Source organism: Diplotaxodon limnothrissa, linkage group LG4 (assembly GCF_057381915.1).
Source record: "Diplotaxodon limnothrissa isolate DT_005_m linkage group LG4, D_limnothrissa_male_GT1.1, whole genome shotgun sequence".
Lineage (NCBI taxonomy): Eukaryota > Metazoa > Chordata > Actinopteri > Cichliformes > Cichlidae > Diplotaxodon > Diplotaxodon limnothrissa.
In genome coordinates, this window is record NC_140599.1 from 5,991,799 (window position 1) to 6,005,418 (window position 13,620).

Here is a 13,620-nt window from a genome sequence, read left to right on the forward strand (position 1 = left end):
GAACAGGCTCTTGCTTCTTTTTACTTCAAAAATCGATATAGGGTAATCAGTTTACTCAGGGCCATGTGAACATTTGCTTTTTGCTTTAACTTGGAGATCTAGCGGGCTGCGCCAGTTAACCAATCTCCAGCTTCGAATAAGTCACATCTGATGATTCATTAACTGTTCATTTTGACAGTCATTTCTAGCTTGGTGAGCCAAGTATGGATGCAAAAAATAAGTACCGTTTAAATTATGTGACATCTTGCTGGCGTTCCTGGTGGATATGAGATTATTTTCTCAGTATAGGTGCTGTTGGTTGAACCTGTGAAGTGAAGTGGAGGACCAGAGATACTTGTTGCCATATACGTCTGCCAAAGGCTCTCCGGTGTTGCATGGTTTCTGCGGTGCATACTGTATCTCGTGTTATATTTAGTTTTGTATTTTACGGTGCCAAAGAAATAGCTCATGAGCTAACCACAGTAGCAATGCCAGACTCCTTCCTCTCTGCCTCCTCTTATCTGTTATTCTGAAAATCTCAGTGTTTACGACAAAGTAGCCCAGTAGTTGGCTCATTTGTGCTCCCTACAAAATCTGGTGGAGCATCTCACAGTAATCTCGCTCTAGAGGCTATATGAATTTGTGTTTCTCTTTAGAGGTTGCAGACACTCATCTCAGTCCATTTTCCTTTTGAAAAACACCCACAGCTGTGTCCCTCTCTTATCTCAGCCTGTGTATCTCATGAGGGTGCAAAGGTGATCACAGCAAATACGCACAAGATGACAGTGAACTGAGTTTTGAATACCATTCCATTTTCTTTCTTTTTTTCTGCTGACTACATTCCCACTTTACTCTCCAAAAACAGCTTGAAGCAGGCATTTCTCCTGTGCTGGCACAGCACTCACACAAAGCAAGAAGAAAGGTGCCATGTGAAAGTAGATCGAGGGTGAAAAAGCAGTAGTCAAAGTCGGGCTACGCTCGCTGATGTGATGAGCCTACTGACAGTCTCAAATTTCCCAGAAGGCAATTCACACATGCACACACACACAATCACACTTCTTCATTTGGAATTATTTCAGTCTCATTCTAAAACAGGAGGCGCAGCATCTAAAAGCACGACTCTTGCACGAGCATGAAAGTACAACTCCAAATTAAACTCAGCTGATTTCAAAGTAATTATAAAATTATCCCAGCTCCTTCTACACGTGCAGAGGCACAGCGAGGAAGACCAGCTGCAGTGCCTCGGCAACTCCATTACCTTGGCTCGAGTTAATTAATTGCATGTGACAGGCAGAAGTATAAAAGTGAATGAATGTGCCCCTCATCTACATCATCTCCAAAGTCATTTACTAATACAGTCTGTGATCGCTGGCCCTGATGTCAACACGAAAAGAATGTTGATGTTGAAAGATACTGCAAAACCCTGCATCACGTTGAGTGATGAAATCTCTCCAGTAGCTACAGACAGCATCGACACCAGAGTGAAGAAGAAAAAAGGGAATGTATGACTACAAGGACAATAAGCTTCAAACCCCTTATTTCGGGGTCATGTTAGTAAAGCATTGGATCGTACATATAGGTGTGCTTTCCCTTTTCTCACGTTACAGAAAAAAAAATCACTTACTTGCATTAAGAACATTTGTACCAGAATCAAAGAAAAACCACCACATGGGGCTGCTTGAATCTTTTAAAAAGGACCTCAAATCAACACGCGACTCTTCATTATTATGCAGAACAACAACCAGTACATATTAAATTTCTTCAAGACCTTTTTTGTCATTATTGTTAATGACTATTCTGTTTGTTTATGATTTCCTTCTTTGACTATTGTGCAGTCAAACACAGGCAGCCCCTTTTCTTTGACTCTTTGCAGCGACAGTAAAGGCATTCATTAACTCATTATACATATTAAAGACACAGCAGGCTTCCGTCATGAATGCATAAAAATAAAAGTAACTGTAGATTTCAGTGTGTGCTTGTTTGTCGGAGTCAAAACTTAATAAATTGAGTGAACTCAGCACGTGCTATTCAGACAGAAAGACACGAAGCAAAAGGACTGCAGGAAGTGAAACGAAAGCCACTTGTTGCTGCTGAATTAGCCTTTCAGCTGTTTTTTAAAGAAAAAGCAAGTTATTGCTTATGTTAACAAAAAAAATAGTAAAAATGTAACTTACAAAAAAAGGCGCTCCTTCCTACCGAGGGTAAACTTGGAAAAAGATGTTGAAAACACAACTTTCCTCAAAACAATGTGAAGATATGGCTCAAAAATTGAAAAGTAAAAGGCTTTTAAGATCACCAAAAAGACATTTAGAAAAAGACAGCCCTTTTCATCCAAGTTTCTTTGAAAAGATAAAGGGCACACTTCCTCCTCAACAGCTCTACAGACTCCTCAGGCAAACAGCAGATTCAGCCAAAGACCTTCCTGTGATGTGACCTTGTTAAACACTACATCACAATGCTGTTGTAGCATGTGGGAACCATAAGTTGTGATTGTCCCGAGGCTTGTACAAATGAGCTCCCCGTTCAGCACACACTGAGCAGAACCACATCAGAATAAATGTACATATGCATTTAATATTTTAACAAATGCTGCTGAGTAACATTACCTTGTATAACTGGAGTGGATGTCTAACACCACCCCACAGCCAAAAAAGCTTGTTCTTTTAAAAGGAGGAAACATAAAATGTGTTTGTAATTTTATAAAAAATATAGTTAGGTGTCTAATTAAATGTAGCATTACTTTAGTAGCCCCCAAAGTCAAGCTTAGCATCAATCCTGGTGGATCAGCTGACACCTTTCTCCATATCCAATTGATAAATTTCATATATGGCCAACTTTTTGACCTGCTTTAGCTTGCCTATGATTACTCCACACTCCAACCCACTATGCAAACCACCACCACTCCAGTCTTTCATGCTTGGTTAGGCCCAGTCACACCGGTCTAGAGACCAGTCGGCAACTGTCTGGAAACCACCTGTAACCAGGGAAACGCCTATGGGTACATCACTGTTGCTAAGTTCTAAAGACTTTAATGAAGCCAAATTTTGATTGGGTCTAAAATTAGAGATGGACCGATCCGATATTACGTATCGGTATCGGTCCGATACTGACCTAAATTACTGGATCGGATATCGGAGAAAAATAAAAAATGTAATCCGATCCATTAAATATCACGAAAGCACCTCACAAAACTTGCAACACGCCGTAACTCACCTCAGAACGTTAGCACGTCGGAGCAGTAGGCATCACGTGATAGAGCGGCTGTGGCATGCAGGACCTGTGGTGGTCTGGATAGCATTTGGAGCTTCGCTAGCAACCCGGCATTTCATCTCCGACAAAGTTATCCCCGAGAGAAGTAAAGCAAGTGTGTAAGTCCATCTCTGAATGTTTGTAAAGCATTCCTGCGTTAAGCTTAACAACTAATATATGGAGCGACTGCCTCTCTCTCTCTCTTGCTGCTACTTCAATCATGAAACTGCTTAACGATCAGCTGATCGGCTTTTCTGTCGCGAGTCCGTGTCTCTAGTTTGCTTTTGGCCCACTTTGCACCAGAAAGAGGAAACCAGCGGCTGAACAACAGCAGCACGTTTAAGCTTGATAAGCTGTTGTTAGAATTTATTTAATATTACTTTCTACTCGAGGATCTTTTTCTACGTAGCTGACGCTGGTAAGTGTGCAGGGGCGGATCTAGCAAAGTTTAGCCAGGGGGGCCGATAGGGCATTAACAGAGAAAAGGGGGCACAAAGACATACTTTTCTTTCTTATTCTCTAGCTTTTAATAAATAATTATCTGACACCCAAAGTTTTAATTTGATGTAAAATGAATAGAAGTCAATTACTGTATATAGTGACTATTAAGTCTAATATATATACCCTAGTAAGCTATAGTACTTTTTCCTTTGGGAAGGTACCATCTGTGCAGTCTGCAATTTTGTTGAAGAAAGATGTTGAATCTATTTAATATTTCTTGAAAAATAATTGATTTCTGTGCATTTTTTTTTCCACACTGCATCAAATTAAGGTTGATTACGTCGATTAAGCATCATGAGGTGGAGCGTGAGGGGTGGTTCCCTATTTTTTATTTATTTATTTTTGTTGTTGCTGGGAGTTGGAACCCTATTAGTTAGGTTGCTTAATATTTATGCTAAGTACTCTTTAAAATACCAGAATAGGGAGGATGGTGTAGGTTTAAGTTTATTAGATTGATCAGTATTGCTGAACTATGAAATATTTTTTTTTGCATACAGGTATAACAGAATAGCTTTAGTGTAGTTGTTGTTTTAAACTTGAGTATGAACTTATACAAAATGCAGCAAGATATTTAAAAAACAGTTTTGTTGATTAAAAAACACTATATCGGATTCATATCGGTATCGGCAGATATCCAAATTTATGATATCGGTATCGGTATCGGACATAAAAAAGTGGTATCGTGCCATCTCTATCTAAAATGCAGTGTTAACAACACACATGCATGTGTGGTACACAAATATGCAACTTAATAATCAGCTTCATTTGTTAAATTCAAAGATTTTGAATTTTATTTAACAAACTATGATCCAAAAAATGAAACCCTTGTGTCAGTGACTAACATCTTTACACATTTGATCTGGTGTTGAACCATTGTATTTGACTTTGATGGAGATCATTTACCTGGAACAAAGCTCCCCTGGACAACATCCTTATATGCCCACCAACTGTCATCAAGCTTGGATGTAATAGGCTGAGCTGCAGGGAAAAAGAGAAGGAGACAACATTTTATAGCACTTTCACGCATCAATCCCACATCAGTTTGACTCTGCTTAACCTACAGACTGGAATGAAATAGGTTACGCAAACACTGTTAACGCCTCTGCAGCTGTAACACTGCAGACAATGACATGGACGTCACTACCTGACGCAACTCCCTTCTCCCTAAATAGTCCACAACTTTAGTAAATTTAGCACTACTATAAAAAAAAAGTGTACCCCTTGTTTTGTACAAAATGATCTGTATATTATAGAATCTGAGGATAAAAAGATGGAGTAGTTAGTGCTGTTCCCTCGCAGCACGAAGGTCCTGTATTTGACTCCACCACCTGCATGTAGGGCTGTGCAATATGACCAAAATCTCATATCCCAATATAAGACATTTCTCATCCCGATAACGATATATATCACAAAATTGTGCTTTTTCTGTCAATTCTGTGAATCTCAGGCAACTCAACTTGTGTGAAGTGTTTTCAGCGGGACGTCGTGTACCTGGAGTCGAGTGTTTTGACCAATGTTTATATATTTTTAGATATAACCTGTAAAGGCCGCCATTTTCTTTGTGAGTATTTATTACACGGCGTGCTGCTGGTAAAAGCTTGTTCTAACGTTTGAGTCTAAGGTTTATTTTGAGCACCTGACGGCTCTTTTTTGCTTCTCATCCATAAACTCTATCCATACTCTTCTACAGGATTCTTGCATAGGTGGTAGAAGAGGTTTGTCATGTTTGAGTCTGTGGTGGGGATCAGTTTGCAGCAAAATTTGCATAGTACAGCTTTCTGGTCCATGTCAGACTTTTCATAATCAAACCATGTCCATGCTACAGAGGTAGCCCCTCGTTTAGGAATAAGGTCCTTGATTTGTTTTGACTGGTCCTTCTGTTTGGAGCTACCTGGTTCTGCCTCATCTTCACTGGCCATGCTGGTATTCTCTGTCCCTGCATCCACATAGTGACCCATCCAAACGATGAAAAATTATTGCCGTAAACAGTGTATTTTGCAACACCACGAAACAAACGATAGTGTATAATATGAAACGATAAATGTTTTCATTTCCTCATCCAATATATTTCATCATATCGCACAGCCCTACCTGCCTGGGTTCTCTCCAGGTACTCCGGCTTCCCCCCACAGTCCAAACACATGCAGTTAGTGGGGTTTGGTTAAAGGGTGATTCTAAATTGCCCATAGGTGTGAATGTGAGCGTGAATCTGTGTTGTTCCTACATCACATTGGCAGATTGTCCAGAGTATACTCTGTCTAGGGCTGTGCGATATGGCCTAAAATCCATATCGCGATATAATCTGAAGCACATGCGGTAACGATATATATCGCGATATATTCTTTTCTTCTGTATAACGTATTTTCCACACTATAAGGCACACTTAAAATCCTTTAATTTTCTCAAAAATCGAGAGTGTGCCTTATGTATGAATTCTGGTTGTGCTTACTGACCTCGAACCGATTTTGGCGTGCAGAAATCTGTTAAAAAATGTTTTGATCGATTGTCACAGCATTACGGCTGCCGTAGTGAGGAACTTCGCGGAGTAATCTTGGTCCAAAACTCCGTCCGCTTCAGGTCCCAAATCAAACGAACACTGAGAGTTAAAAACAGTCTAAATTCTTTCATCTTTAATAAAATCATCAGCATTGCTGCTTTAGCAGGCGTAACAATTAAGTTTAACATCCATGCATCCATGAAAACAGAATTTATTAAATTTAACGGAGTTAGAAGTTAACAGGAAGTTAGCTCGCTAGTTTCCACCTAAACATGACATGCCATGTTCTGACTGAGAGATTTTTGAAACTAATTAAAACGTACAGCTCTGCTATCACTTCCAACATAAATGAAGACAGGAAACTAAACAGCAGTGGCATTTGCAGGGTTACTGAAGTTGGACTACCTGGTATATAATGTTGTGCTACGTGATTGCTAGCAACACAGCTATGTTAGCATAACATTAGCACAGTGAAGCTGGAGGATGAACGCCAACTTTTCTTCCACTCGATAAAAGTTAACGTGAGGGATTCTGGTCATTAGGGACAAATGTAATCGCATAGCAGGATGCTATACACGGGCCAAACGTCAGTCAGGAGAACAACTGAGATTATTCATCCACAATACGAGGTTAGTTATTAATATACTGCAACAACATGGGAATAGAGCAGCTGCGAGAGAATTCAACATTAATGAATCAATGTTACGGAAGTGGAGGAAGCGCCGTTTTTGGCTTTTCACCATATTTCAAAAGTGCTTCATCTCTTTGCTATGACTGTCGCCCGGCATAATTTGCAGATGATAATGGTTGGATGCTTCCGACCAAAACAGGCGCAGCTTGATTACATCATCAACATGCGCTATCGCAATAGACCAGTATAGTCAAAATCTCTATTGTTGGCCAAATTTATATCGTTTCTATCGTATATCGTTTCTATCGCCCACCCCTAACTCTGTCTAATACTGAGAACTGAAGACATGAATGGGAAACAAACAGTGCAGAGAGACTACAGCAGCCCAGCGGAAGGTATCTAAGGCATAAACAGATGTAAGTGTTGCAGCAGAGGCTGATGAGAAACAGGAAAAACAGGAAAAATAGTAAGAAGTGAACTGCAGTTTTTTTGTTCATCCAATTCCCTGCATCACGAAAAAAGAAAATGTAGTATGGTCCCAGGATAAAAAAAAAAACTGGCTTCACTCTGGCCCTGGCTTCTGTCATTCGAAGAGAACTGCATCTGATCGTGCCGGCAATTATTTGGCACCTATATGTATAACTTGGAAAACTAGAAATGCATTAATTGTAATTTTTAATTTTCTTGGCCAATCCTGGTTTCCTGTTTTGCTCCTGCCAATTCCAATTTTGGCTGATTTAGATCTTTCAAGAACTACAATCCACTGCTTACATAACTTTAAGATTTCGTTAACAGAATTTTCAATTCATGTACACAATAAAACAATGATTTCTATTGTTTTCTATGACTGCAACCAATTACAGTGACTATCAAGAAAATCTCACGAGTTAGTCCAGGTTACTGGAAAGGGCTTTTCATATAAATAACATCCAGTGGCAGTGAGAACACTATCCTTTGGTTTGAGTTTGTTTCTGTGCTACTTTAACTTTTTATTAGCTAGCTAGCTTTGGCACTCCATCCTCTTTTCCATTTTCCTCTTTTATCGCAGCAAAAATGCCAAAGTTTGAGCCTTAAAATCACACTCCAAAGCAGGTTTTTGACATCATCGTAGCTGCCTCCATCTTTTATACTTTCTGTTTATTCATCTATCATAAGAATCGCATATTCTTCCTGTTTTAGTAAGGTCTCAGTCACACAGGTCTAGAGACCAGTCAGCCATTCCCAGCAACGTCTCCTCTCAAGAGAAAATTGTATATCAACCAGTTAGCCTTACCACTGAAATCAACACATTTCAAAAGGTGGAACTTTTAGTTTGGAGGCAAATGGTCTCCAGTTGCACTTTGTATCAGTCTTTTTCAAGTTTCACTACGACTCAGTGGTTAGTTACCGAACATTTGCAGATAAGTTGATGTCTTCCATGCAAACTGTGTAATCGCAATCGCAAGGTTTTCAGTGCACTACCTCTTTCCAAATGATTTCACCTAGCAACAGCAACCACTCTCCCAGAACCACTCACCAATTCCTCAGGGAAAACTCATTTTTCCCTAGCAACCACTGGTTGCCAGGCGGTCACTAACCGTTCCCTAGGCCTGTGTAGCTGTGCCCTGAAGAGTAGCTACCTCCAACATGTGTGCCAAAACTACTACATCTGTTCACTGGAAACACTGGCACCAGATTGATGTCCAGTCCCAGGTAGACAGCAAACAAGTTGGCCCAGCTGGGAACAGTGTTGTGTTCAATATTATTAAACTGGGAAACTGGGAATGCATACAGACAAAGTAAAAACTCAAATTATACTTTAAAGCTAATATTATAAACAGCACACATTTCTAACAAACTTAATGCTAGCAAACTGACATGTCCTAATCTAATGATCACATTAGGAGTAAAGGTGACAAACATGCTGCATAAACAAGTTGAAAGTAGTAGAACTTTGACAGTCTGGCAGAAGGTACAGCAAAAATAGCTGATATTTAAACTAGAGGGCTAAATGAAGAAAGCAGGTGCAGGTGTGCAAAGAGGGTGCAGTCAGCTGTTTGAAACACTGAGGATGTCTCGGGCACCTTCAATGTGCAATGTTTGGCTACAGTTAAATGGTATGTTTTAAAGTAAACATGAGAGACAGGTAGGGAAAGAAATAAGGGATTATGTCACCATGACAGATAAATGAACCAGAGTCCTGTAAATGATTTGAGGAAATATAATAACTACAAGTACTAGAATTTCATTCATCCAAAACTCTTGAGACCAGCCTGCAATCACAACTCACATATATATATATATATAAGACTATCTATCGATAGATAGATAGATAGATAGATAGATAGATAGATAGATAGATAGATAGGTGTGTGTGTGTGTGTGTGTGTGTGTGTGTGTGTGTGTGTGTGTGTGTGTGTGTGTGTGTGTGTGTGTGTGTGTGTGTGTGGAGAGAGAGATGTAATTAAGCTTTCAGTGTAAGTCAAACTGGAGATTTGCTTATGCATGATACATTTATTCCTATGGAAGTTGGTGGTGCACAATTCCTCACACCGTGTATTGTGTGTTTCTAGCCTCAGGCTACCTCTGACTGGGGATTTGCTCAGTTACCATCCAACTCAGCACGTTGTGATCAACCTACCTGGCAGCAGCAGCACAATTAAAACAGGGCTGCCAGGATGTGATGGCTACTTCAGAATAGCAGAACCAGGACACTGACATGTTACAAACGAATTGCAACATGTCAGAAACAGTCGATGCGAAGTCGATGCAGTTAACTACTGAGTAGGTGTGCTATCCTTTCCAAGGACGACTCACATTCCCCATTCTAATGACCTGCATGTCTGTGGACTGACAAACATATTCTTCAGATCTGAACACTGATGTAATAATTCTATTATATTACTACTAACTGGAATCCGATGCTGTAACTAATAATATTATTATTATTATTGAAAAGGTGTGCATACTTTCTTCAGGTAAAATGCTCGGGCCTGATTTTAGCACAAAATTGACTGCCCCTGACTGATTTCAGAATTCATTTCAAGCACAGTTGGATGCCTGATTAACTCCTGAAGCAGTCCCCTACTTTAAAGAACAAGTATCAGCCAGTACTGTCCCCTTGCACCAAAAACATATTATATTTATATTTTATAAATATAAATTATAAAGGTTTTTTCTGCTAGAACCAAGTGTATGCCACCACTACTCTGCACACATCTGTAAAGATGTCGACACAGAGAGCCGCAGCCAGTAGCTGTCTGCTAGGCCTCACCTTCATTAATCAGCAGGTGCTCATACCTTGTATTTTGCATTTTAATTTAATTATCTGACAAATAATATGACCTACTGACCTATGACAGAGACCATTCAAGAAGTTTGTCTTTCCGCTTTGGTGATTTCATTTTCTTTGCATTTTTTAATCTGTAACTTAGCATTAATTAGCAGGTACATATGTCAGTTGCATCCATAAAGTTAACAGATACAGCTTGCTAACAACCCCGAATGTGGTCATTTGTCAATATGGAAGAAAAAAAAACATGGGAACAACCAAAATGCTATCATTCATGGTTTAAAATGCAGTTTCTAGGAACCAATGTGGCATCCACTGTTGATATACAGTCTACCGTTTTTCCACTTTTAAATGCAATCAGTCAATTAAAGCACCTTCCATGCAGGTTAGTTCAGTTACTTTACAGATGACTATTGAAGTGAGACACTAAATCACTACTACCTCTTTAAAACTGATCATTTGAGAGAAGAGTGAAATTAAAATATTTAACTCTGAGCCAACCGGTTAGCCCATTAACATGCATGGCTTACAACTCAAACGTTTCTCCTTTTTTGCCATGTTTTATCACAGTGTCTCCACCGAACTGGGTAATTTATACCCAGCCTAATTTGAAATGAAATGAAACATGAAACATGGGCAATGTGTGGAGTGGTACTGATCAGAATGGCCTTTATTGGGGAATTGACACTGTTGTTAGCCTATTCTTTGAGCATCTTTATAGTTTCATTCTGATTTGGAACTATTGTAATGAAGTTATGATACATTATAACGTGTTTATTTGCATTGTTTTTCTTTTGAAGCCTGCAAATCAATGTGAAAATATAATTATGACCAGGCCAGCCAGTCATGTTTTGTTAAGAATCTAAGGTTGGCTGCCTCGACACTGATGAGTAGGAAGGCTTGACTTGTGGGAATCTTGACTAAATGGGTGGTTACCCCTGCTGACAGCACCGCACAGTAGAGCTCTCTGACACATGGGCAGTGAAATTCATGAGCTATATATACTCACAGAGCCTTTGTAGTTTGGGTTCAGGCCACTGTGAGTAGCCTAATCTGAGCTACTACCTCTGTAAAGTGCACGTGTGTGTGTGTGTGTGTGTGTGTGTGTGTGTGTGTGTGTGTGTGTGTGTGTGTGGTTTTGATGAGAGTTCTGCAGCATGCATTTCATGGTCAGGCTCACACCAGCGTGCTGCCGTATGTCTCTGTGCGAAGAGCCTGTTGACTCATAAAACACACTCAAAGATGAGTAGGCGATGATTTACCTAATTGGCAGATTACTATAGGTCTTTTATCAGCAGCCTAAGTCACTATTATGTAACATTTCAGCAGAGTCTATCTTCTATCACACATGAATGTAGTGTACCCATGCTCCCTTCTATTCCTCATTTGTTAAAAGCTGTGAAGGATGCTGGCTTCTTTCGCTTCCTTACCTGATGAAGTGCAGATGATATATGTTTGCAAAATCACAGCTATATCCCAAACGACATGCATTCTTCGTTTAATTCCTGCTCATTTTCTGATGCTGCTGCTGAGTCGCACTTGTAGATAACAACACGGCCAAACTTTAAGCATTTTCCCCCTCCTCTTCTTCTTTTGGAGCTCGTTATCCCCGTCTCGCTCCTCCCGTGGAGCGCCGTGATGGTTTCAAGCCTCGTAGGACAGATCCGTTCTCACGGCTTCGTCCTCCTTCGCTTTCCGGTTTGGTGTTCGGGCAACATTTCGGTCTTATATTTTTAACAAAATTATTTTTACCAGCGTTCGTCATACATTTATCTCTTAGTCAGTGTGTTCTGTCCTTATAAAATGTCAGCCGTGAAATCCGTTCATGATGCACGCTCCGCTTGTGTTTGGGGCGGGTGGGTGTCTGTGGCGCACCGCCCGCCTGCAGCAGATCAGCAAAACTTCACTGACGACGCAAAACGAACCGAGAGCGCACAATCTGACAGAGAAAGACGCACATTCAAGATAAAACTACATAACAGGGTTATGTCTGAAAAACCAGTGCTCTGTAAATAACTGCTTAAAGAAGGATCATTTGAAAAATAAGCTGAAACATGTTTAGTCTCACTGGCAAGCCGTGCAAAGTGCGTTAGAGCAGGTCCACATGGATAGATGAAGAAAACTTAAAAAACTAACAGAAACAATAACTTTCACATTGTTTTATTCCGACTTCCACGTTTAATAAGTCAAATTCCTGACTGACATGCTGCCACAATAACTGCTGACACTCACTGAGTTAGACCAAGATACAACAACATGCCACAAATCATCCAACTGGCTGCAGCGTGCTGTCTGTAGATGGCCTTGCTAGATGATACTTTTGGCTGTACTGACCTACATAAACACGCTCCGACTTTGTCCCGTGGAAGTTGTGCGACCTCTGGCGTTAGCTGTAAGTTACTATAACTAAACCCCGTCTCGATCCACGCCTTGCTCCTCTCATACAACAAACAACATGGCGACGGAGAAAAGGCTCAGCGTGTGGCTTCATAATAAAAGTTCGTTAATTGGCGTGATTTCAGGATGGAGCAGCGAAGGATTGAACCACCAAGTAGTTCATCATTTTTGGACTACAGCTTAGATAAGAGTTCATTCTCCTCAAACACATGGCAGGTTGTGAATTGTATAACTTAGAATTTATATTACGATTTCATTAAGTGTCACAAAACTGCCATCATGATATTGATATCATCAGTATCAGTGATCATACATGGGTAGCATGTATCAGTCACTTTTTACTAGCATATATTATTAAAAATGTAACATAGTGCACCAATAAATATTAACAAGAGCACTTTGAGAAGCAGGACAGTCTGGATTGCTAAGGTCAATTACCAGCTACAAGCCAGGGGGAAAACACACCAAGGTCAGAAAGATGTTCACATTATTATTTAAAACTTCTGTTAAAAAATAGCCACGTTTTTTGGTTTGTTTGTTGTTTATTTATAAAGGTTTTACACGAATGTGAACTTTGTTTCTCTCATGATAAATTATGTTAAACTAGTCAGCTAGTTATCACTGGGCTGACTTAAATACATGCATCTTTTATTAGGACTGTTCATTTCACAGGTTGTAGTTGTGGATGTGATGCATATAATTACTTGTGTAGCACAAACTGTTTGGCATTTTAATTATGTATGTTAAACTCAGTGATAGCACAGCCCAGCTCTTTGGAAGTCCCACTGTGGGGTTTTATTTGTTTTGGGGGGGTCACGTGCATACTTTAATGCATTTTAAGATGAACACAAGGATCTTGTGTTCTTCCTTCCAAATACTGATATGAATAAGAGCTGCTCCAGATAATGGTGTATAGTTGGAGTTGCTACAGCAGCAAAGGGCTGTTGCTGCTGTAGCATACACATTGCACATTGGTCAAAAATAAGACACATAACACACTGCCAGTACTTTAAATGATGATTTATATATGGGTTCTGTTTTCATGTAGCTTCAATATTATCATCAGTAGTATCATCATGAACCAAAGATTTACGC

The 13,620-nt window shown here is 39.8% G+C and overlaps 1 protein-coding gene across 1 annotated transcript in view; it reads right to left on the reverse strand.

The window, feature by feature from the left end:
- Window positions 1–11,619, reverse strand: part of LOC146633117 (carbonic anhydrase-related protein 10-like) — a 132,896-nt gene extending 121,277 nt beyond the window's left edge. The window contains exons 1-2 of the mRNA XM_085352914.1: window positions 11,559–11,619; window positions 4,633–4,707 (exon numbers count right to left, since the gene is read on the reverse strand). Of these exons, the coding sequence (XP_085209040.1) occupies window positions 4,633–4,707; window positions 11,559–11,619 (136 nt within the window). The remainder of the gene's footprint in view (window positions 1–4,632; window positions 4,708–11,558) is intronic.
- Window positions 11,620–13,620: the final 2,001 nt, after the last annotated feature.